At 40.2% G+C, this 25,138-nt stretch overlaps 3 protein-coding genes across 4 annotated transcripts in view; 1 reads left to right on the forward strand and 2 right to left on the reverse strand.

Annotated features, from left to right (window-relative positions):
- The window catches only part of LOC137284947 (3 beta-hydroxysteroid dehydrogenase type 7-like), a 29,428-nt gene extending 27,853 nt beyond the window's left edge, over positions 1-1,575 (reverse strand). The window contains exon 1 of the mRNA XM_067817034.1: positions 1,443-1,575. The gene's annotated coding sequence lies outside the window, so the exon portion shown is untranslated. The remainder of the gene's footprint in view (positions 1-1,442) is intronic.
- An 11,589-nt stretch (positions 1,576-13,164) lies between these two features.
- Positions 13,165-18,990, forward strand: LOC137256388 (3 beta-hydroxysteroid dehydrogenase/Delta 5-->4-isomerase type 2-like). 2 transcript variants are annotated; one of them, XM_067794237.1, is made up of 5 exons: positions 13,165-13,311; positions 14,640-14,782; positions 16,797-16,958; positions 17,462-17,677; positions 17,988-18,990. In XM_067794237.1, the coding sequence occupies exons 2-5, from the start codon at positions 14,644-14,646 to the stop codon at positions 18,554-18,556; spliced, it is 1,086 nt and encodes a 361-aa protein (XP_067650338.1). In that variant the 5' UTR covers positions 13,165-13,311; positions 14,640-14,643; the 3' UTR covers positions 18,557-18,990. The 2 variants fall into 2 exon arrangements, with proteins under 2 accessions (XP_067650338.1, XP_067650329.1); XM_067794228.1 differs by having other exon boundaries at positions 13,165-13,275.
- A 941-nt stretch (positions 18,991-19,931) lies between these two features.
- LOC137256362 (leupaxin-like) overlaps positions 19,932-25,138 on the reverse strand; it is a 298,728-nt gene continuing 293,521 nt past the window's right edge. Inside the window, exon 12 of the mRNA XM_067794158.1 lies at positions 19,932-25,100. Within this exon, the coding sequence (XP_067650259.1) occupies positions 24,897-25,100 (204 nt within the window). The 3' untranslated portion in view covers positions 19,932-24,896. The remainder of the gene's footprint in view (positions 25,101-25,138) is intronic.

Genomic DNA, 25,138 nt, shown 5'->3' on the forward strand with positions numbered 1-25,138 from the left:
GTCTGCTCGAGATAGAGGGACATCATTATGTTGAATCTCCAATACAGGAAGTACAGGTCAAGTTTAAGAGGAATTTTTTACCACTTTCATTGTTGCAAGAGACCAACATTTTTTGTTGTATCGGGACTAGTCATGTTTGAGGAAGCCATTCATCGACCGCCTTGTGCATCCAGTAAACCTGATCATGTTCCAAGGTTTATCGGCACCGAGCTCTTAGTTTCCACCGAAGTAGGTTAAACGCCAATTTAAACATTTTTCACACATATCATGGCGTTTCGGCTTGTTGTGATAGACAACCCGGAAGTGGTACAGATGTGAGACGCTTATCACTTTGGTAAAGACATTGCTCCAAAACAGACTGCACTTGATGCAAAGGGCAAAACTGGACCAAGGCATGGTGCTTATAAAAGCAGGAAGTGGGATGCGAACCCAAGACGCAACATTGTACGTCGAATCGTGGCGCACACCCGTGCTCTTCACACACATACAAATATGTAAATCCGTGTTCACATAGTACTGCAATTATACATTTACAAAGCTAGCTGTGTGATGCTCCAATGACCGTCTAGTCATATTACAGTGTTAAGCGAATAAAAGCTGAGAGATCGATGGTATGATAGGGATATGATACAATGGATAGTGGGGGTAAATGTATACTGGCAAACACAAACTGTGTCTATACAACTTTTAAAAACATGTTTACACCGTCTGTCTCTTCAGTCACTTATCATAACTGATGTTCCCATAATTCAGACGTAAAAGACACATCTACAGCATCTTATCTCTACAGGAATTTCGAAAGAGAAACAGATTAACCAAATACCTGTATTATTCAAGTACCAAATATAATGAAAGGAATTATTTTACATTTGTTGACACTATTTGAGGAAATGATAATGCGTCATAAATAGTTTTCATTCACTACAAAAAAACATTATTTAATAATCTCTTAGTTTAATTTTCATTGCATGTTTTGAACACCATCGTCAATGGTGACACAAGGATCTGGTGTTCTACGTCATATTTGCATTCTCAGCTCTGGGTTACATTCTGACTTTCACCAGAGTAAACATCCATAGCCTCAAAACATCCGTCTGACCCATGTGTTAGCCTACTGGGTAAAGTGTCAGGCTCGTCAAGCCGAAGTCTCCGTTCGATCCCAACAATGTGCGCAAGAAGTCCATTTCCTGGCGACCGCGTTTTGACATTACTTGAGAACGATTCTCACGGACACGTATACGAAACCAGATGTTTTCAGCGACACTACGGAGATGTTTTCTAGAGGCTTTCAGAAGTTTGAGGATAATAGGATCATCGTTTCTATACAGGTTCTAACACCAACTGCAACACCTTATGGACAACTTGTCCGCCAAGTTAAAACGTCTTGAAATGACGTAGTTGACAATCTAACTCAATCACTCACTCACTCACTCACTGACTACCTTATGGGTGTATGCTGTTCAACTGGTTTCCCTTCTGGTCTGTGGTTGCGCTGCTATGTTGTCTCTGTAACGCTGACAACCTCTCTGTTGCCGAATTAACTTCGTTCTGTACTCTGTGTATCCCAGTCAGCAGTAACATACTGCCAGACCCCTGTATCTCTGCCCCACCTTTCACCTGCATCATCTGGACGTTCATTGGCTGTTGAAATCGATTCTTAACCTCTGGCCTCCACATAACCGCCTAGCACCCACCTGTCATCACGTGCACATCTATTTGTGACAGGTAGACAATGGTGTATCTGATTGAGTTGAATAAAATGTCCATATTGTGTCTGTCATTTCTTTAAATACATGCCAGTATACTTACGTAAAAATGATATGGGAAATATTTTCCTTAAAAGTATTTACAAAAGGATTTTGATTGTGACACGCACACCTACTACTGCTGTTGTTGTTGTTGTTGCTGCTGCTGCTGCTATTTTCACTTATTAGACAGTTTGACATGTGTAACTGACCATGCCTGTTTCAGGCCACAATTTAAGATGAATACCCTACTCAGATACAGCAAACTGACCAGTTGTTTTCACATTGAAATCAGGCACGGTATTAACAAGAAGCGTCTTCTAACGTTATTTGGTGTAAAGAGGCTGGGGTTCGGCCCGCTCTCCGGGCCACACTTTCGGCCGTGTATACTGCTGGATAACCGAGGTTCAAAAACGACAATCCCGTCCCCGAGAAATTCTCTTGTGCCCGTTTTTGTATGGGTCAATGGTTCTGTCTTATCATGTCATTCATGGTCATTCACTCACTGGATAGAAGAAAATGACAACTTGGTTGACGCATGTCATCGTTTTCAAATTGCGTATATCGATGTTCACGATGTTGATCACTGGTCTGTCTGGTCGAAACTTGATTACTTATAGACCGCCGCCGTTAAGTTGGAGTGCTACTGAGTGTGTCGTTAAAAGCACTAAAAACTGTACCACAATTAGTAGGTTAGACACCGTGCTTATCTTCATCATCGGCTTAATTTTGCATTAATGACTGTGACAACCACCCTTTACATGAACTAAATGAAAAAAAGCAGCGTAGTTAGTTATTTTACAGTGGAGAATGGCCAAGCAGTTAAATCGTTTGCTTGGTATATGTGGCTCGAGTTCAATTACATTTTGTAGACACATCAAGCACATTTTTTTTATCCCTCGCTTTGATGTGACTGCATAACCCAACTCACTCACTGAACTCACTCACTCAGTCTACCGTTGATGAGTTCCTCAAAGGTAAAGGCCAAACTACACCACCGTGATATTGCAGGAATGTTGCTAAAAGCGGCATAAAATGATAAAACTCAGTCACGCAAATGCCATGTTTACACTTCGTCTGTACTTATTGCTTCACTCAAGCTCCGCCAGTGTTTGGTCAAGGTCCACCTTGACCTTCAGACAGATTCCGATAACCGACATATCACATATATACTGTATATTATTAACTCGTCATAATGTAAACTGACTATGTAAACCTCAGTACTATCTCCAGCACACGTATCATGTTGCAACAACAATCTAACAGTGGCCATTCCCGTGCTAAACGTTGTAGGAAGCAGCACGCCCTATGTTAAATACGAGCACATTACAGTTTAATGCCGCTATATACAGTATACAGTCAAAGCGTAGAAACGTGAATGAAATCTGGTGCAAGTGTTAGACGTTTATCACTTTTAATGTTGCAGACAAACCTTTTAACAAAGTTTAGGTGAACGTGGGTTGTAAATGACGGTTTCTGGGTGATATTTTCATTACTGATGAATTACATTTTTGTTACTACAGAAAACAGATCTAGAGATCAAATTATATACGAAACATCAGTTTTATCGATTTAAGGTCGATGGTTTGAACGCCTGCTTTGGGGTACAAAGAGCCGTCAAAAGATGCTAATTTTTGTTACCGTGCCTGACGTTCTGCATTTGGGGGTAAAACCTGGACTGATTAGTGTGTCAGTATTTCCTTGGGCTAGGATTATGAAGTCCGCATTAGTCCGGGCAAAAGTACGAACCGTAACTCACAATCTCAATGTAAAGGTGTATGCTGGAATCCCATTTCACCACACCTTACATCCGGGTCCCCTCTCCACCCCGTTGCGCAGATTCAAATCCTTTCCTAAGCATACTTCAGCTACGACTGGTCAAGGAGATAGTAATTTAGTCACCTGGGGATTTGGTGTGTGTGTGTGTGTGTGTGTGTGTGTGTGTGTGTGTGTGTGTGTGTGTGTGTGTGTGTGTGTGTGTGTGTGTGTGTGTGTGTGTGTGTGTTGTTTGTGGGTGCGTGCGTGCGTGTTAGCATGGTGGCTTAAGGCATTCGCTGTCCCGGCTGAAGGCCCGGGGCTTAGGGGGATCCTAAAATGAGTTCGTTGGCATTGTGGTAAAAGTGTTCGATCCCCACAGGTCCAGGTCGAGCCTACACGTAAATATGATTTCAATGCCCCGTTCTTATTTAGCTGGCTTTCTGCCTAAACCATACTAACTAACTAACTAACTAACTAACTAACTAACTAACTAACTAACTAACTAACTAACTAACTATGAAATAATATCTTGTGGACCATTTCGTATATCTTACGAAATTCCTGCGACAATGTTTGTCATTGTCCTGCGACAACCTCTTGTTATTCAAACACTTGAAATACAGGTCATTGATGACACTTGTGTCTGTTACACGCGCGCTATCTCAGATCTGCTTGACGATGCAATGTTCTACCCGTGTAAACACTGATATACGTTGATAGGCACCTATTAATAATAATAAACAGGTTATCATCAAAAACAACAACAACAACAACACAGTTATACGAACACAAAGGGGGCGGCCGATTTTTTATATTGTATTGTGGCGGAATCATTTAGAAGATAAGCATTATATGTTTTTAGATTTGCTGGTATTGTTGGGCATTTGATACTTGAAGTTTCATTTGAGACCGGAATTTTCAAGAGGAATCGGAAATCACGTATTAGCTCGAGATCTCAAACACTGTATATCCTATCAAACACACACACACACACACACACACACACACACACACACACACACACACATATATAAACATACATGTATGTATGTATGTATGTATGTAGAATAGTATATAGAAGTTTCACGTCAAACATGTGTCAAATACTGAACAAATGACAAATGACAACCGCTATGGCAGCACGCGCCGTCAGCTGCAAGGGTTATGTCCTTGATGACGCAAATACTTAGTCTCTGAAAATATATAGTCGTGATAGAAACAAATAATTCCATTTGAACTGGAAGGATGAGATGTGATGAGAGATCAGAACTGGGCAAAATCTCCACGTGTTACATTTAGTTGTTTTGTTTGTATTGCAGCTGTCAACATGGGTTGCAAGACCAAGTCTAACCCGGATCTTAACGTAGAAAAGCATTGAGGTGCGGTCGTACGTGGTGCCGTTTATTCCCATATGACTTCCGTAACCCCCTCATACAGACAAAAATCTACCAACACAAATCTAGAATGCTCACGTTTCAAATCATTAAACTGAAATCGTTCTATGGACCGTTTTTCTTTGGGGTATTAGTAGAAAATTTAACAAATAATGTTTAAATGCTTTTTCTTATAGACCCAATTTAACTCAACACAGGCAGCCATACAACCGACCGCGCATAAAAGTATAAGACAGGAGGACCGAGTTTGTTGTTTAACCAGTATCGTTATATGATGTGTACCCAATCATGATGTAACCGGAAGCAAATGAAGAACTTTTTAAATTGTTTAAAAATTGTTTAATTGTTTCATTGTTTCCTTTTAAGGCGGCTTTATGCTATACGTTTAGTCTTAATGAATGTTCCTTCTACTTGCAGTTAAACAATGCATTCTTATGATGCAGAAACGGTTCAATTCACTCGTTGCTGCTAATAAGCATCATTATAAACATCATCATCATTATCATTGTCCAGTATCATTATATGATGTGTACCCAATCATGATGTAACCTGAGGCAAATGAAGAACATTTTAAAAAAGCTGGATATGTTCATCATAAAATGGGATATGAGAATGGGCAGATAAAATCCTGCCTCTACTGACTGCACTTGCAGCATGACCTTAGCCAAGAGCGAATCCAACTGTCTGTGTAAGGAGTAGATAACCACGTGATGAAAACATCCGGTTTTCGAGATTTGCCTGCAATCCTTGACTGCGGTGTGAAATATTGATGCCAAGATTGGAGATGACTGTGAAAACTCCCCTGCAACTTTACCGGTACCTGCTTCGATGCACAAAAAAGTTACCCAAGGAGGCGCAATCTCATTACCGTCATCACATTCGACAGGTGCACCAACAGTATCATAATTTCGTTGTAAGAACTGAAACATTTTAAGACATTGAAGTTCAAAACTCTCAGTTCCTGGCGATATACTCCTAGATTTTTACAAAATTCAGTCTTGGTGTTAATTAAATATAGTGTAATATCTCTTTGAAATAAGAAAGTAACCTCTAGCTGTTTAACACTTCACTTCTACATCTGCATCATAAGCTTCAAACCCTTCAGTTTTGTTGGTCGAAGCTATTTAGCAGTCGATGTACAAGTTATCAGGTGAGGAGAACATTTTATATCATCGGTCGAACGTCTGTTATGGTGGAAATTATCCGACTTGTTTTCTTAAATTGTTGTTATAAGTCTGAGTCAATGTGTTGTACGCTCCTGTAGACGTAATCCGCGATCGAAATTGTATATCTAAAGGCAAACTTTTACAATAATAAGTACGCTGGCCCAAGTGAGAATAATGTTATGCTAATGCCACTATAAAAGTAAGAGTAATGTTATAGTAATGTCAGGATAGATGGAGATCAAGAACAACCTGTTCCACACTGAAATATCTCAATATAAGATATTTTCTTCTTATAGCTGACACCAATAATAGTTATGAGTTGTTCAAAGTTATTTTTTTCGAAATACGTATTTATTTATTTATTTATTTATTTATTTATTTATTTATTTATTTATTTATTTATTTATTTATTTATTTATTTATTTATTTATTTATTTTCAGGGTTTTCGAAGTCATTCAGACGAAATCCACCCAGAACGCATTCAACAGATCATCAGTCGTGCAGTTGATGACGCACACTGGTTGCTGAAGAAGGTCTGTAACATACATTATTAGGCTTTATTAGAATCAGGGGGATATCTGTAATACAATTGTCTTTCTTTTAATTTAGCGTGTGGAGATGCTGTGTGAGGTAGGGTAAAGGATAAAGGTAAGATAAATACGTTGTTCACTAGTATTGTATCCATGGGGCAAATCAAACCCTTTTCTTCGGCGGGAGGAGTGAACGCTTTAAGTACTAGGCAACCCCAACGCCCTTAATATAATAAATATGAGGTATACATGTGTGCGTGTTTCCTTCATTAGGTCGACGGTTTTAGAATCAATGTGACGCATGCAAGCTCACGCGCATACCTCCACAGACCCTCTCCTTCTCAGACTGATCTTTGATTTATTTGTTTGATCGAATGTTTAACCAACACATCGATCACACCAGCAGAACAACTACTACACTTATATGAAACGCCTGAATTGTGGAATTTGTTGGTAACCGTTTGTTGACGTTTCCTTACAGTATTCCAAGTGACGTCAGTATGAGATGGCTGATTGTCAAGTACAAGGGGTAGACAACTGGTTATGCTGAGTGACAGTGCTGGAGTGGTGGCATGATGTGTGACCAAAGTATATGTAATAAACAGATGTGCTTCCAGACTGAGTAACGTCACACCACGCGTCACATATAGCATCACACCTGTTAACGTACGAGTATTTGTCCATCCATCGAACAGGCAGTCGTGTTTTACTGCATGTCACAGATCAACAAACATCGGTTTTGAACAGTTTGTGCATTTCAAGGGAATACATTACTTTTGTGATGCAGACTTAGTTCCTCTTGTATTGGACTGCTACCGGTGCCGCTTGCACAAAGCGATCTTAGAGCTACGAAAATATAATCGTAAATCCTATAATATACTCAAGGCTTACAATCGTAGCTAAGGGTCGTTTCGTGCAAGAAGATCCAGATGTGTTTGTTTATAGACTCTGAGTTATGTTTCGATTCCAAGCTGAAACTAAATAGTTCACCGGAATCGCTCCGTAAGAAAACCAGACAACCAACGAACAACAAAGAATGTGCTGTACTTAACTGTTTTATTCTACAGTATACTGTGTTAAAAAATCAATACAAAAGTATCACTATGACATTACACAATTTTGTAGTAGTGCAGCTTAACAAAGTCAACATCATTCAGGAAAAGTGATTATAGCCTTAAAGACAATGACTGTAATATTCACCGGTCAGCAACAGAAGCCCAACTTGTAACGGGTCAAAGACCAGGGCCCAGTAGCTCAACCTGTAACGTGATCAAGGTATGATCGTCAGACAATGCAGGGCCCTCGAATGTGTTTCTAGAAACTTCTATAATATTCAGAGGGTGTCACTCGGACATTCGAGCATCCCGTAAACTGTTCAAGGCTTAATAGAGCACACTACTGCCCCTCATTGAATGTACAGGAACAATGTATAGCACATGAAATACTGCCCCTCACTGAATGTACAGGAACAATGTATAGCACATGAAACATTGTTGAACAACCGGTAATTCCATCTCATAATAATAGCATTTTATTATAACATTGTTTTGATTTTAAGTCTAACATTTTAACAAATTATAAAATCCAAAGCTCCTACAAAGTTAAATGCGTTACCACGACGTTGCCACAATGTAAAAGACAAAATCACACAACTTGAAATATACTGACGAAAAAAGGTAACTGTGCATAAAATGAAATTGCATTTGAAAGGTTATTTGAAAAGTTATTGAAATACCCGTAAACAAAACATGTAACAAAGCACTTTGCATGAAATTGATGCCACGTATCGAGCGGTATACGGTCACTTGGTGTACAATTCACTTACAATCCTTTGGCAAGCCTCTTAACACCTAAAGTTCACATACCTGATATACTGAAACTTGAGGAACGCCTCTGAATGCTCTGGAAACCACGTTATTTCCAACCTTTTTGACAGATATGCCATACAGAAAGTCAGCCTTTCCACCCCTTTGGTAAGTAGTGTAACCTGGAAACTGGAATGGCCCAAAATAAAGTAGCCAGGCGTTTTAGTGTACATGTCCATCGAACCACGATCCATGGCGGCACTTCAAACACAACACACCTTCGCTACAGAAATGTTCGCAATGCTTTTCTGTGTTTTAGAATAGGCCTTATTCATGTAATAGTTAAACGTGGAAGATATGTGTCTGTGGAGAAAACCCAACGATTATGGCCATTCGGTTACATTATTTTCGCGGAAAGAACCGACAAAACAACACAATGTAGCCCTATTTGTTTACATCTTTTTAAAAAAAGAACTGATTAGTTGGAAAGTTGATCATATGTGCCATTGTCAAGATGTATGCCTTTTTGTATATGCGCCTACGGCCTTTCATACAATGAAGGATTGAAATGAACAGGATCAGGAGAGATTAGCTTCGGATCGGTCGTCCATTCCTGACGTTACGTCAGGGAAACAACCATATTCGACTCTTCTATCTATGGAATCGATTCCAGACTGCCAGTTTGACTGCTCGGGCCGTTCCTGGCTTACGTCCGATCCGTTCAAGGACGATATGGAACTGCCTGAGGGAGCACAACATCCGGCCCTAATAGCCTGTAATACGTCCACGTTTGCTCCAACGTCACCGACCAACGTGACAAGCACGTCTTGATTGTTTCTGGTAGAATCAGCGGTACTGGAGACAAGACTAGGATGGTGTTTTGATCACAGACAGATCTTTTGTTCAAGATTTCATTTAGATAGCTCAGATGGCAGGACAGTCGTTTATAGACGGCGAGGTGACCGGTGTGTTGACGCGTCGTTGTTCAACGTCGACAGTTCGGTGAAGGAAACGTCATGCTATTAGGAGTCGTATCATCTCATGGTGGGACATAACTTGCCATGCACTGTCAAGGACAGAGACATGACGTCACGCTTCAGTAAGATACAAGATAATGCCCGTCCGCATGTCGCTCGTGTTTTGGCAGATTTCCCGAGACAGCAGAACATTTCGGTACTCCTCTGGACAGGTGTTTCTCCATACCTGTCCTCCATTGGGAACACTTGGAGCGACATTTACGTCAAATCCAAAATCAGACGCTGACGTTTGTATAATTGGGACAATCATTGGTTCTGACATGCAACATCTTTCCCCAACAGTGTTCGAAATAAGTGCATGCCCGCTAGCAAAATGCTAGTTGACCTTTGCTCGGGCCAGTCAAAAGTTACTGAAGCTGGCACGCTTGGCTAGTGATAATTTGGGAGCTGATCAAGCTTCCTGAATCCTGCTAATTTTCGCGACAACAAAGTCCTCAAGAACATACACGAACTGGAGCCACAGAGCCAGTTGAAAGCAAAAACCCAGACGGCTATGAGGGTTCTTCAAACTTCTCCCAAGAATCTGAGGAAGTCAGAGATGATAAGCAGATAGATTAAAGTTGTTTTCAAAAGAAAAACGTCATTCAAATTTACACTAAACTACCCAGAATGTTTGCTGAATTAAAACAATTCTGCTACATGTTACTAAAACATTGAAAGTAGATCCCATAAATCCCATAGTGGTGCAATATGCTGTATACAGATTACTGTCATTTTTTACAGCAAAAGTCCTTGTTTTACTTGGCATAGGGATAGTGAGGCCCAAACAGCTCAAGATCCTGACCGTGACAGCTGCTATTATAGTGATGTTAGCATCTCAGATGCAGACAATTATTATGTGGAGGATTCTTCCAGTGATGATGACTGAAGTCCTTATGATGATTTAAAATAAAGATAATTTGAAAACGTATGGGTGTTCCTAGAGTGTGTCCCATCAGTGCCAGAGGCTCAGACTTAACAGTTTGAAACATTTCATTTATGAAACGAATACTCTAACTATATTCTCATAAGCGCTGTTTTATTGTCTATAAATTATCATGAATTATTCGGGCCAGTAAAGGCATCTGTGGGACTAGTGATTGTTGGGGGGTCATTAGCCCCACAGGCTACTGACAGTTTGAATCTATTTCTAACTCTGTTCCCCAAACATTCTTCAATCGCTCAGCATAGTCTATGCGACATCGTTGTCAAACGTGCGTCCACACCAGTAGTGGACAGACGTGATACTGACTTTGACACAAGATCTCGTAAATAGCATGTCACGATGTTTACATTAAAACTGGCATAAAATCAAATAATGCACGGTCACTTTATTCAAGCAGTATTACGAAAACTTTACAAAAACTTAAAACATTTCCACTGATGAAAATAAAACGTACATACAAAGTACAATACAAAGTTCTGACTACATAAAATACATTGTGTACCATTAGAAAGGAAGGGGCTGTTAGATTTACAAGACTGATAAAATGCAAATGATGAAGAGAAATTAAGGGGAAATTTGACAATTTGTACCATTCCGTTAGAAATGTTTCATCTGGATATATATATTACTTTTTCTCAGATACACCAGCATTGGCTAGTAGTACGCTCGCAAAATGAAATATCATCTACGTTTTTAATGGTATAGCTGCAATGTGACAACATTATTTGTGACAATCTGAAGATGCTTCATTACATGACGACCTTGCATGTACACAATACCATTACCATTGTGACACCGTAAGACAGTTATCTTGATACACAGTTTGGGCAACGTACGCATGCACAGGGATGAGCGCAGTGTATGCATATCGGTGAAGTATTGACAACGCAGCTCCAAGGCGTCAAGGGCACAGGGGCCCCCTTTCTACCTACACGTTACTATCAAAATGATATGCGTTCAGAGACAAAGCGTTAATCTGGTATTCAGAGCACACGATCCAGTACCATAAGGAGACTGGCGTATGAAAGCGAATCAACATCTAAGAAAGGAAATGCGATGTCATGGAAATGTGGAACTGAATATGCGATAGATAAAAGGAAAAAGAAAAAAATCTTACGTGCCCAACTATCGCAAGACGAGTAGTCGGAAGGGTGAGCACTTGGATTATGTTAGCCGTATTTCTGAAATAGCGGAGAGCAGAATCGATATTTTGTGTGCTTTGCCCTGCATATACTTTGAAATCGTTAACGACAAACAAGTGGGTTAATTTTAGATATTTTGTTTTGTTGTGAATGCCTGGAAGAGCCTTTAATAATTGCCAGACATATATACTGCACTGTGTGTCCGAGGTGAATCCGAGGAGAACAAAAACACCATGTTGTCGTGTTGACTTGATCTCAAGAAGTCCTTTTGTGGCTAGGAGAGTTTCTCAATATCCGTTCTAGATCTGTTTTATGCAAGACCAAGCAGAGTGCATATCAACGGGAGATTTAATACGATATGGCGTTTCTCTCTTACGGTATCGATTCTGTTTTGTACATTGTTGGTGTGGCGATTGTGCATTTCGGGAGAGATCATAAATGTTTCGGGGGAATCAAGCACGCGCACACTCTAATTCGAAATTGCATCAATCAGTTATCTCGTTAAGGTCACATGATACAGCAACTCAAACAGAGATTTCGACTTCGTATGAAGGAACCGCTTATCGCGTATTCAATCCAAGCTTGTCCTTGCAGAGAAAAATATTTGGCACATACCCCTTCCTCCTTTGCTCTTAATTTCCTCTTGTTTAGAACACCCGCCATCGTTTACCCATAGAAGTGGGTAGGTACTGCAAAATTCCACCCGAAGAGAGGTCCCGGGGTAGAATAGGTCTTCATCAACCCATGCTTGCCATAAAAAGCGACTATTCTTGTCGTAAGAGGCGACTAACGGGATTGGGTGGTCAGGCTCGCTGACTTGGTTGACACATGTCATCGATTCCCAATTGCGCAGATCGATGCTCATGTTGTTGATCACTGGACTGTCTGGTCCAGACTCGATTATTTAAAGACCGCCACCATATAGCTGGAATATTGCTGAGTGCGGTGTAAAACTAAACTCACCCAGTCAGTCACTCACTACACGTGTGATGTTGGCGCTGAATTTCATTACATTTTTATCTGCCCTTTCTTGAAACATCGGAAAACTTAAGTCCCAAACCATTTGGTTCAAAAACACGATGTTCTAAAATGTAACAAATTGTTAAACTGTAAACTATGTATATTTTATAATTTCATCTGGGAAAGTGTACAATCTTCCTTGTAAACCATCCTGCCATCTTATGAACTCTTAACTCTTTAATTGTACTTTTAATGCCGAATATCCCAACCTGAGCGTAATAGACATTCCTTTCTGTTCTGCTTGTATGTTGGGTTTGTTGTTGTTGTTGTTTTGCTTTTAGTTGGGTTATTGGTTGTTGCTGTTGCTGTGGTTTATGTCTGCTTGGGGTGGTGGTGTTTTTCTATCGCTCTCTCTCTCTCTCATGATAGAGGACTATATGTTTCGTGTGCTCTACTGTTCAGTGTCGAGTGCTACACTAGGGCACGTGCATTTATATATCCGGATTTATACACCGGCCCAGGTCGAACCGTGTCATAGAACTACAAGAGGCCTGAATCTGAATAAACACGACTTGATTGTCGTGGCTACTTTAAGTACCTGTAAATTGTGAGGAAACTACCGTTTTGTGATCTGAAAACTTCATCCCAGTACGATAGTATTCTGAGATTTTACGTCCCTTCATACAGTGGGAGTTGTGGCGTTCTTAAAGGGAGTTAACTCTGGATATACAGTTGTTATTTGAGCGGACGTGCTTTGTAGGTACAAAGTTCTGTCTTGAAACCACATGACAGCATACCATGACAGTATACAAGTGAGTGGCTTGTGGGCGAGGGGCGTGGTACAACAGGTAAAGACAAACAACAGAAACACTGACATTAACGCGTTAAAAGGGTGTACACGTTCACACCATTCGTGTGTAACAACAGGGTGGGCAGTGGTATAAACACTGTTGCACTCAGTTCAACACAACAGACTCGGGATTAACTGACGTGTAAATTATTTTACATAATCAGTTGTACGTTTTAGCTAAATAAGGGCTAACTTATCATCAGAAACTTCCCACGTGTAGTGACACAACTGCAATAGCTAAGTTCAATGGGATTTACACTGTGGAGTCATTTTCTGAGAACGGTGATATTTTTACATGAGAACAGAGCTGAGATAGTAGAGTATGTAAAATCATCCAATATGCTGACGGAGGACTGGTTTTACACAGATGTATTTAATGTCTAATATTCCTTCTGAAGATGCGTTTGAACATGAATGAGGAGTATTGCTTTACACGCTTTTAGCAACATTCCATTAATGTCATGTCGGAGACAGACAGGGCTTGACACAATGTAGCCGTGTGGGGAATCAAACCTGGGACTTGAGTGTGAAGAGCAAACGCCTTAACCACTAGGCTATCTCACCGCCAATAATTCACAACAAAATGCTTTTGGAAAGCTATTTGGAAAAAACATACTACTTGTATAATTTTTTAAGTTGGAATCTGTAAGTTAGTAATGCCAGACCATTTAGTAATAGTTGGAATCTGTGTTCAGTGCATTAAATTAAGTGTAGAAGTTAGAAACTTTCCAAGTTATGTGCTGGGATTTGAACCACAGACCTCATGATACAAAGTCGAACACCATCTCCACATGTCCAAAGATGTTTACCCCATCAGCAAATGTACAAAGTAAGGATGTCATCTGTGGGATGGCTTCATACCCAGCTGCATCAGATTTACTAAGGCCTGTTCCTCTATACTGGCCTTGTTTTCTGTGATAAACAAGTTACATTCTGGAAAGGCATTTAGAAGTTGGACGAACAGGAATACAACATTCTTGCTTCTTCATTGACTTGATAAAGAATAAAAAAGACGTTATCCTCGAAACGTAGTCATGATAAACAAGTTGTTGAGAAGATTTTTCAGATAAGACGGTTTTTAATGGAAGGGTTGAGAAGGATGATACCTATTTCCTGCCTTGAATAATTAACCTTGCAAGAATCCAAAGTTGTCTTTTTTTCCAGTCTTTTCACTACAAAACCAGAACATTAATTATGGTGATAACAACAGGAAATGGGATAATTTAATTCCTTGCTGGTAATTTAGTGCAGACATAGAACTGATTATCTGTCTCTTGGCAAGTTGAGATAATTTCTTGGTTACCTGATTTCTGTGACTGTTTGCAGAGAGATGGCAGAAGCCTATCCAGTGTTGGTGACAGGTGGTACTGGTTGCCTGGGGCAACACCTCATCAAGTTTCTCCACACACATGCTCTGCATGTAACCGAGATCCGAGTTTTAGACATGGCGCCATTCAGCAAGAAACTCGGTAGGCTTTCATTGGTAACATCATTGTCAATTATCAATACTTTACAGGTTTGTATATCCTTGGATAAATGTGGATGTTACATACTGATAACTAAGAGGAATCCAGCCAATCAGCTCACAGCTTTCAGAAGCTCTATTACTCATGCAAGTGTGATTTGTTGGGTATCTTCCCAAATGTCAGACGCATCAACTGTCAGACGGGTAATTATCAGATTAGTCATGGTTGGTTAGTCAAGCATTAGTTACCTGTTTACCTTTCAGTAAAATGGAACAGACCACAACAATAAAAACTTAGTAAGTCCCAGGAAAGTTTTAATAACCTTTGCTCTTTTATTATTTACATATCAAATTATCAAATGTAAAATATGGTGATTTGATGATTTTACATCACAATCTTTATAAGTAATGTAAGCACCAACTTTAAATGTTAATTGCATATCTTGTTAAGAAATGTAAGTGCCAACTTTATTATTTAATAAAAGTATAGCACTATTTACTATTTACATAAATGGCAGTCAGTAACGGAGTATTGTACCCAATAATTATAGCACTATTCACTTTTCTATGCACTGTTTACATATCAGTCACAATCACCTTCACAGTTCAATAGTTTAAGCCAAGTTTCAAGAGATGTCCTACAGCATCCAGGAATTCAATGGATGTCTTCTGGCCACTTGTCAGCTTTTCTTTCAGATGAAGGAATCTCCCCTCAGATTCTCTGTACACTTTCTTCTTGGGTAGGGGAGCAGCACCAAGGTTAATCTGCTCCAGTTTAGCGCCTTCTGACTTCTCTATGCCTTGTATCAGGTCCACAAATCTATACAGGCTGTCTGTTGTCGTTTGGGCAGCAGGGCGAAGCAGTGGTCTGAGGAATCTCTCAGGAAGTCCCCAACAGTGGAACATTTCCCTCTGCATGTCTTGACCATACATCTCCAGTGTGTGGTCTGGCCTCTGGTCTTAGCCAGCGATATCGTACAGACTTTAGAGTTCATGTTATATATCACATGTGAGATTCAGCTTGAGTTGCTGAGAACTTTAAACCACTTACTCAAGTATATACAAAACAGTTAAAGTTTATTTAATAATGTTTACTGCATTCTACTTTCTGTATTCCATATAGTTGAACAAACTACTACAAAATCACATGCCCCTCCACATGCTGATCAAAAGCAGTGGCAACAACAACAAAAACACAAGAGTTTAATCTGTTTCAGTTAACAAACTTGAGTAGCTGGGATCAGCCTACTCACCCTGTTGAGAGTTTGGGGCAGTTCATTAATTAGGAGGTAAGGCCAGGCAGTTACACTGGTCACACTTGACTGATTTGTCTAATAATTGAGCCGTCTGACAATTGAAACATCTGATGCTTGGGAGTGAACCATTTGTTGTCTTGTAAATCGTTTATTGTCAGGGTTCCCAGCCAACTGAATATGTCCGGATGTTACATAACTGTAGATTGGGATAGTCTCACACAGGTAGAATTGACTTTAAACTTGCTAATGTACTACATTGCCACATGTAAATTCACTTGCCCTGATAATTTTTTTCATTACACTGGCCGATTTTCTTGTTAATTTTTATAGTAAGCTACATAATTCACATTGGAGAATCAGCTGGACAACAGTACAGCTTGATATCCAAATTTGCATGCCTGACAGAAAAGTCCACTGGAGCCTGTATTTCCATCCCTGTCTGACCGGTCATCTTACAGACAGACCCATGAAGAACTGTTCTTCAGCAACCCATGCATGTCATAACATTGTCTGGTCCAAACTTGATTATTTACAGATTGCCATCATCCATCATAAACCTTCTATTTTGCAAAAGTGCAGGGTTAAACAACAAAGACCAAAAAAAACAACAAAAAAACTCAAAAACCCAAAACACGAAAATCATATACATATAGTGTTATTACGTAATCTGATATTTTGTATTCTGACATAGTTATGTAGTAAATACTTAAACATCATAGTGTTGAGTATCAGTGGTGTAACTAAATGGTCTGCTTGTGACAGAGTATGAGGAGAGAGTGCCGGTCACAAGCATCACTGCAGACATTGGGGATTTAACTGACACGTCATCATTCCAAGGAGTGAAAACAGTGTTTCATCTCGCATCCATCATCAGTGTCAACAACTTCCCCGACATTGAGAAAATGGAGAGAGTTAATGTCAAAGGTGGGTCTTATAAAAAGAGGACTGCCAGACATTAGGTTAGAACTGTGGGTGACATGTTGTGTTGGATTTTAGGGCAGTAGTGAAGTGGGTCGGGAAAATGAGATGGTTTTGGACAACAGTGAAGTATGTAGAGAACAATTTGATGGTGTGGTGAAGTGAGATGGGGTGGGTCAGTGGGGCAGGAGTGAAGTGGGGGAGGACAGGACAGGAAGATCGGGTGGTAGAGTGAAGTGAAATGGGGTGTAATGTAATGGGAACATCAGGTTGCTGGTGGATTGGTGGGGCAGGAGTGAAGTAGGGTGGGACAGGACAGGATGATCGGATTGTGGATGGGTAGGAAAGATGGGTCATTGGGGCTGGAGTGAAGTGGTTTGGAGTGAGATGGGAAGTTTGGATGGTAAACTCAGCATCATAGAAAGCCAAATGAGTAACCACTTACTGATATATGCCAGATGATGTGTAATGCTGTGTGATACAGTAACAGGACAGCAACTTGCATGCAGGCACTAAGAACATACTGGAGGCCTGTCTTCAAGCTGGTGTTGAACGCATAGTGAACTGCAGCACCGTCGATGTTGTATGTGGCTTTAACAACATCGTGGATGGCGAAGAGGACACAACGAGAACCCCAGGCAGACTGATCTATGAGGGTTATGGTGGCACCAAGCTAAGGGCAGAGGAAGCAGTGCTGAACTCCAGTGGACAACCCCTACAGTCAGGTACTGTTGACATACATACATGTGTCTCGTCATGCACTCTTCTGACCAGGCACTGGTCATTTATAATCGAAATATGATGATTTCTGGGAAATTCCCACTTAAAATGAATGAAGTGTCTTTCTGTGTTTCAAATTACAGAGCTAACTGTCAATCCGGGTGTTAAAATGAACTATACGTAAACTGAAAAGTCTGAAAATCAGACATATTTATCTGTTTTAGCAAACTGTAAACAATAGTCAACAGCTTGAGTTTGATAAGTTTTGGTTGTCACTTGTCAACATGAAAAATAGTAAGTTGAATGTTTGTACAGGTTTGAGGTTTCAGACTGTGTCTCTGAGACCCACAGTGTTCTTTGGAGAGTTGGATTCCCACTACATCCCTTCAGTGCTGAAGATGGCCCACCGAAATGGCGGAGTGTTGGTTCAGATTGGCAATGGATCATCTCTCTACCAGCATACCTATGTTGGCAATGTGGCCTGGGCTTTCATCTGTGCTGAACGGACTCTCAGATCAGCAGCAGGTGAGGAGAGTATTTCTGGACAAGCATACTTCATCACTGATGACTGCCCCCCATGCAGTGTGTCTGAGCAGGTCCTTCCATTTCTTCGTGGCAGAGGATTCCGACTCTCTACATACAGAATTCCCTTTTCTATCGTGTACTCTGCAGTTCGGTTTACTGAGTGTCTGCTGTGGCTTCTGTCGCCCATTACCAAGATTGATCTTGGCTTCTCAGCTATTTCACTTTGGTACTCCATCAACACGACCTTGACCTTTAAGAGCAAGAAAGCAAGACTAGAGCTGGACTATTCACCTTTGTTCACACCAGAAGAGTCAACAGTTCAGGCCAATGACTACTACTCCAAACTTACATTGACATGATATGGAGAACTAAATACTAGAAACAGATCCTAAGACCTTGCACGGATGCTGGTTTGAACATTGACAACACAGTGGTGACAGCAGCTGACCTTCAACTTGGCCTTAACCTCAAGGAGAAGATGGTATGCTGACAGAACAGAGTAATACATGTAATGGCATATGCTTACCACAGATTCGTTTGGTTTAAGTTGTCGATATGGATCCTCAGTTTCTGTTTTCAAGAGCCGTAACCTCACATGAGCACCAGACATGAGTGTTACACACACAAATGATATTGGTAATAAGCAAAATGTTCACTTTCAAAATCAATGTTGTTGATATTTTTCGAATTCATAGTATTAATGACTTTTTAAGTCATCATTTAGTTGATTTACATGCATATATGTTTATGTAATTTTATGTGTTGTATATAAAAGTATTTTATAATGGTCATATATTGGGCTCAACTGTGGTAGTTTACCTTCTAACCTTAGACAATTCTGATAAAATGTAATTGGTTGCTTAGTTTGGTTGATATCGTAACAAGAAATGTACGGTAATGGCCATATACTATACTGGTCATGGTCCAGTAAGACAGACAGCTCTGCATGTAGTCAATTTGTTCAAAGACTGGCCATTGTCGCACATTTTTAATAGATCTGAATCATTAACTCTAGATACATCTGAACAGTCAGTCAGACAACAGTGATAAATGACAACTACCCAGACAGATGTTCTACAACATTGGGTCAGTGTCTGCCAATGTTGGCCCAACTCAAATGCTATCTGGGTAGGGTTGCAATGATTCAATTCAATTCACTGAAATGGAATCTGACATCTTAGTTTCATTGTTTGATAACCATCATCACTATTTTGATTTGATGTTTGAATACAGTAAAACATGGATATGACGAACTCCAAGGGACCAAGAAAGTTAGTTCGCTATATCCATTTTTTCGTTATTCACATTTGACCGCATCTTGGATTGTAGAGATGTATCAATTTTAATTGTTTCCACACAGCGAGAACATAATTTTGACTCCAACTCAAGCAGTTGCGAGTGCTGAAATAAGGCGATATGTGATTGCTTGACGCTGAGCCAATCATTCCGAGAGCATTATGGTTAGAAGCCATCGTCAAGTTGATGATGGATTTTATGCTACAAAAGCTGACTCACGTGAACTCTAGGAGTAAATGAAATCAGATACTTTTTACCTTGCATGAAGAATCGACATTGACAATCAAATCGGATCGAGATCTGGGCGAAACTTTGCTGCCTTGATGTGAACCAGTACATCACCATCTCTCATACAAACGTAGTTGATAGATATTGAATTTACAAACATTTACAGGTCCACCCATGGAGAACCGTGACAAACAACAGAACAAGTGCTTGCTTTTGTGCTATTTTATTGCATATTTGGTTGAGTCTGTAATACAGAGACATAAATACACCGAGGGTTGTGTGGCTGTACAGAGTGCTCTCCCCATGGACATGGGAGGCCTGACACAGTATATATTTCATATACCCATGCTTGTATCACTGACTGTGTGACATAGTCAATATTCACACATTAGGGCGGATTATAGAGATGAACACAGATATCTAGTACAAACAGACACATGGACAGAGCATAGGACAATACAGTGAAAGTTACAATATTCATAAAATAGATGAATGTTTCACAAAACTGGATTACTCAATTACTGTCGGGCTAAAACACCCACAGGGCTTAATTTGTTGCCTACAGCACCTGGTATAGACAACAAAGATGAAGTACTTTACCCAATGTTAAGTGGTTTATTGTAACTCTAGTAGGTTAGTAAGAAAGATCATGATTCTTGCAACAAGTATAGCCCCAAATTGTTCCTTATTTCACTAGTCGAAAGAATGTGATTGAGTGAGTTGTCTTCAACTCTGCTTTGAACAGTGTTCCAGTTATAGAAAGGCTGGTCAGCTTTATATGAGGGTAGCTTGAAGTCCATAGACATTATTTGGATTTTTTTATCAATGATGAACCCACCTGACAAACCCAGAAACATGAAAAGGGAATCATTTTTGAACCAATGATCACATGTTCCTGTCCTGCTCAAGGGAGACAATTCTGCAAACTGTAGTGCCTCTATTACTGGCCTACCAGTATATTCAATACATCATGAAACATTATTCTGACACCTCAGACATAACAGTGAGTGAGTTCAGTTCAATGCCACTTTTAGCAATATTCCAGCAATATCAGGGCAGGGGACACCAGAAATAGGCTTCACACACTGTACCCCTGTAGGGAATTGACTCAAAGTGTGATGAGCAAATGCTTTAACAACTGGGCTACCCAACTGCCCTTTTTTACATAACAACCATCATAACTTCATCATGATTGGTTGTATCACATTTCAACTCCGAGTCCTACTTTACTGGGATAAGACATGATTACTGGCAAATAAACCAGACATTTGATATCAAGATGATCATTAACGCATGAAAATCTGACACTCCATAGCAGACTGCAGTTTTGTCAACTGCCAGTCAGCACTGGAGTTGTTATGAGGCTCACAATATTCCTATATGGTTCAATATATGACCATGGCATTCTTCTTCATGTTCTTGGGTCAGTGGAATCCCAAAGGGTTCAATGTAAAGCCAGAGGTCAATGTAGTGCATTGCGCTTACTAAATCCCTCTAAGGCCACAGGTGCAATCTCTTTGCGTATGATTATTACGATTTTGACCATTAAGTTATGGCATTACACTTAATCTGCAGAAAGTATGCTTTTCTACTTGTGTTACGAAAATCAATAAAGTGGATGAAATTAAACAGGGAAGTGTTTCATAATGCACCAACGAAGGGTTCTGAAATGGCCTTTCAGTGATAGGAATGGCTTTATCTTATCATTGCATTCATTCCAAATAACTTGTAAGGAATAAAATATGTTGTGTCCCATGACTGACAATTATCAATGAATGGAGAATCATAATGATGGTCCTATGTATTTCTGTCCAGAATCTTCCTTTTGTGAAAATGTGCACCATGTAGAAACAACATGACAAGTATTACACTTTCTAGGTTCAAATTACGCTTTTTAACCTCCTGTATTACACACAAGCTAAAATTGGGATGGCATCTTTGTAAGGCCCACTGAAATGTCATAGGGTTCAGTTGGCATCATGTAATAACTCCCAACCAGGGATTATTGTATGACCACATGGTTCAGTGTAATGCCACAGTGATTACTGTGACCCCATATTGCTCACTGAAACAACATGGGGATTAATTTAATGTCATGTGGCAACTACTAAAGTGGGATCATTGTAATGTCACAAGCTTTACTGTAATGCTGTTTCTGAACGTAATGCCAGAGATTATTGGTACCCTTGGACTCATTATCACACCACAGTGATCAGTGTAATGCCGCATCTGAATGAAATGCTGGTGTTTATTGGTACTGTAAATGGTTCATTATCACACAACAGTGTAAAGATTTTGGCCAATCCAGCAGTGGACTCAAAACAACATATACCAACAGTGGATTGAGTGATCCCTTTGTAACAAAACAGGCTGGCCCTCAGATCAGTTATTAATTATTCCCATCATAATCACTTGACGTTCAGCTGATGCCCTTGAGAGTTCAGTTCAACACGATTCCAAACAGACAGATTATTGATTGTAATGTTTTACAACATACAGACATACACACTTGTGGACAGACAAACTCTTAAAGAGCTGAACTATGTACAGAAAATCATAAATACCTTAAGGAACAATGCTTCATTTGTACGCACATGTCAACAATTTGAAAACTAGAAAATCTTGGCTTAGCGCACATTTGAAAGTCAGCCATGCTTGAGCAGGAACAAAACACTGGCAACATGGCTTGCAGTAGGAACATTACATAGGGGACAGCATTATGACTTAACCCAGGAATACCAGAAACCAGAAGCCACAGGCTCTGGCAACAGAGTACAAGCTTCAGGACGGCAACATGGCTAAGCAGCGAAGAAAAAATTTGATACGGCAACACTGCTTACAAAGTAGTCAAACATGGCTGAGTACTAGGACAAAACATGACTACATCACAGTTTGGTGCATGGACAAATGTGGATGTCAGAGCCTGGAACTAAACTCTTGGGGCACGACAGCTTTCACTAGTGTCCAGTGTCATGATGGCAGAGTACTTAAAGTGACATCAGGGTGGGGGTGGGTGGACACCAAAGCTTAGTGAAGGGACAAACATTGGTGGCAGAGCACAAAGTCCAAACCACAGGGCATCAAGACATAAACGTTGGTGGCTCAGCACAGCAACCAAACACTGGGGGCACCCCTGCTTGGCACTGGGATGCAGTGATGGTAGAGTACATGAACTAAATACTAGGGTCACCAAGGCTTAGCACAAGGGCAAACACTAATGGCACCAAGACTTAACAGATGGACAAAGACTGAGGGGCACCAAGTCATAACACAGGGACAAACCGTAGGGGCACATTGGCTTAACACAGGAACAAGCAATGGGGGCATGAAGGCTTAGCAAAGGGACAAACTTTGGGGGCACGAAGGATTAGCACAGGGACAAATACTGTTTGAAATTTTGGGTAGACGATACAGAAATCAAGCTGGATTGCCACCACTTGCAAGCTGATTTCTCATACATGCATCAGTATTGATCAAAAGCAAAGTTTCATGAAAGCGAGGTCTTTCTGGAGGCTGATAAATCTATGGATGAAAAAATGCAGTTTCAAAAAACAGAAAAGTAATCCACAAAAATAGCAGGCATCTGCCCTTGAAGAACCAGAGGTTGATTGTGGAAGCCATTACTGATTCAAAAAGCCTGTCTTTGGCTTAGGCAGCACTTATCAAGAATCCAGAGTTATTCCAGCAATATCACAACAGGGGACACCAATATTGGTTTTCACACAATACACTCACGAAGAAAATAGAATCCAGACCATCAGTATGACTGGGAACTGCATCAACCACGTGGCTACCTCCACCTCTGCCTTATAGCTGATATGCCTATTATTGCTGACAAGCACACACTATTTACAAACACAAGCTGTATCAAGAACACAATGAGTGTGTTTAACACAATGTCAACAATTATGTAAAACGTAATCGTACAACAAGATGGAATATATGAATAAAGTCCAAGGGACCGAAGAGAATGGTAACACACCTTGATGTCATGTTGGGCAGCGCCTCACCTGCTGGCAGTCAAACTGTTATACAAGTGGGAGTGGAACTGTTGTACACAAGACAGTTGAACTGATGTACATGTGACAGTGAATATGTTGTACACATGACAGCTGAACTTTTGTACATGTGACAGTCAAACTCTTGTACATATGACAGCTGAACTGTTGTTCACAGAACAGTCAAACTGTTGCATGTGACAGCTGAAGTTTTGTACATGTGACAGCTGAACTTTTATACATGTGACAGTCAAACTGTTGTGCATATGACGGTTGAAGCTGTTTGTGTCATTTTACAGTTAAACTGTAATTGTGCTTCAGACAGTTCTATTGATACCATACACATTATTTCACAGATGTACTATTAATTAATCATTTAAGTGTTGTACATTTCAGTTTTAACTGCAGTTGTACATTTCATAGTTTAGACCACACCTTGTTCATCATTTGGCTTACTGATCCGCTGACCTAAAGTACAACAAAATTAAGTTTTTCCATTTTTTTAAATACTACCAATAAATAAAATCCAAATAAATAATCTACTTTATTGAAATTGACTTTCTGTTACGAATTTTGCATTGTTGCAAAACAAACTTTTAAATATGGAAATAAACAGAAATGCTGAAGTAGTGTGAAAAGGCTGGGATTATCAAACCCTATTATAATAGAAAACAAGAACACGTGAATGACTGATGGCATATTCTATATTGCTGCTAAAAATCTGCAAACCAAGTGACGAAAAAAGTGTGGCCTCAACTGCTGTTGCACATTTCACAGTAAAACTGTATTGTACATTGCACAGTTTAACTGCTGTTTTACATGTCACAGGTGACCAGATACTATACTAAGGATGGATGAACTGCCTGTCCTCAAGATCAACTGTCTTCAAACTGCTAACAGTTGACCTGCTACTATTCTCCTGACCACTGACGGAAATGGCAAGTTCGTAATGGCAAGGTGTGACCAAGAAAAGCTCAGCCCAGTTGACAGGTCACTGACAACTAGGGCTAGATGTGGCACAGTTTGACTGCAACCAACAAACGTCAAGCTAACACGAGTGACCTGAAGGGTTGACTGGAACACATTTGGTGTCAGTAGCTAGTTAATGACTGCTGCCAAGATACCCAGGGCTGAATGGAGTTGCACGTGGTCAATCTGTTGTCATGGCAACACAGAACTATGTGGGTTTGGCCGCAGCTTCTCGCAGGGACTGTGGTTCCAGCTTGTCTTCAAGATAGTTGTCCACGAATAACGTGGCTGATTCTGGTGTGATGGGTTCCGAACAGACGTAGACTTGCTGGTTTGGTAAGTCAAGGATTACCAGGAGAGGACTCTGGTCATCTAGATGGGCAAAGTCTCTCACTTGGTCACAGAACTCATCCTGAAACACATGCAACAGAGTTAGCGATTTGCTGGTCA

This window comes from Haliotis asinina, chromosome 1, assembly GCF_037392515.1.
Source record: "Haliotis asinina isolate JCU_RB_2024 chromosome 1, JCU_Hal_asi_v2, whole genome shotgun sequence".
Taxonomy (NCBI): domain Eukaryota; kingdom Metazoa; phylum Mollusca; class Gastropoda; order Lepetellida; family Haliotidae; genus Haliotis; species Haliotis asinina.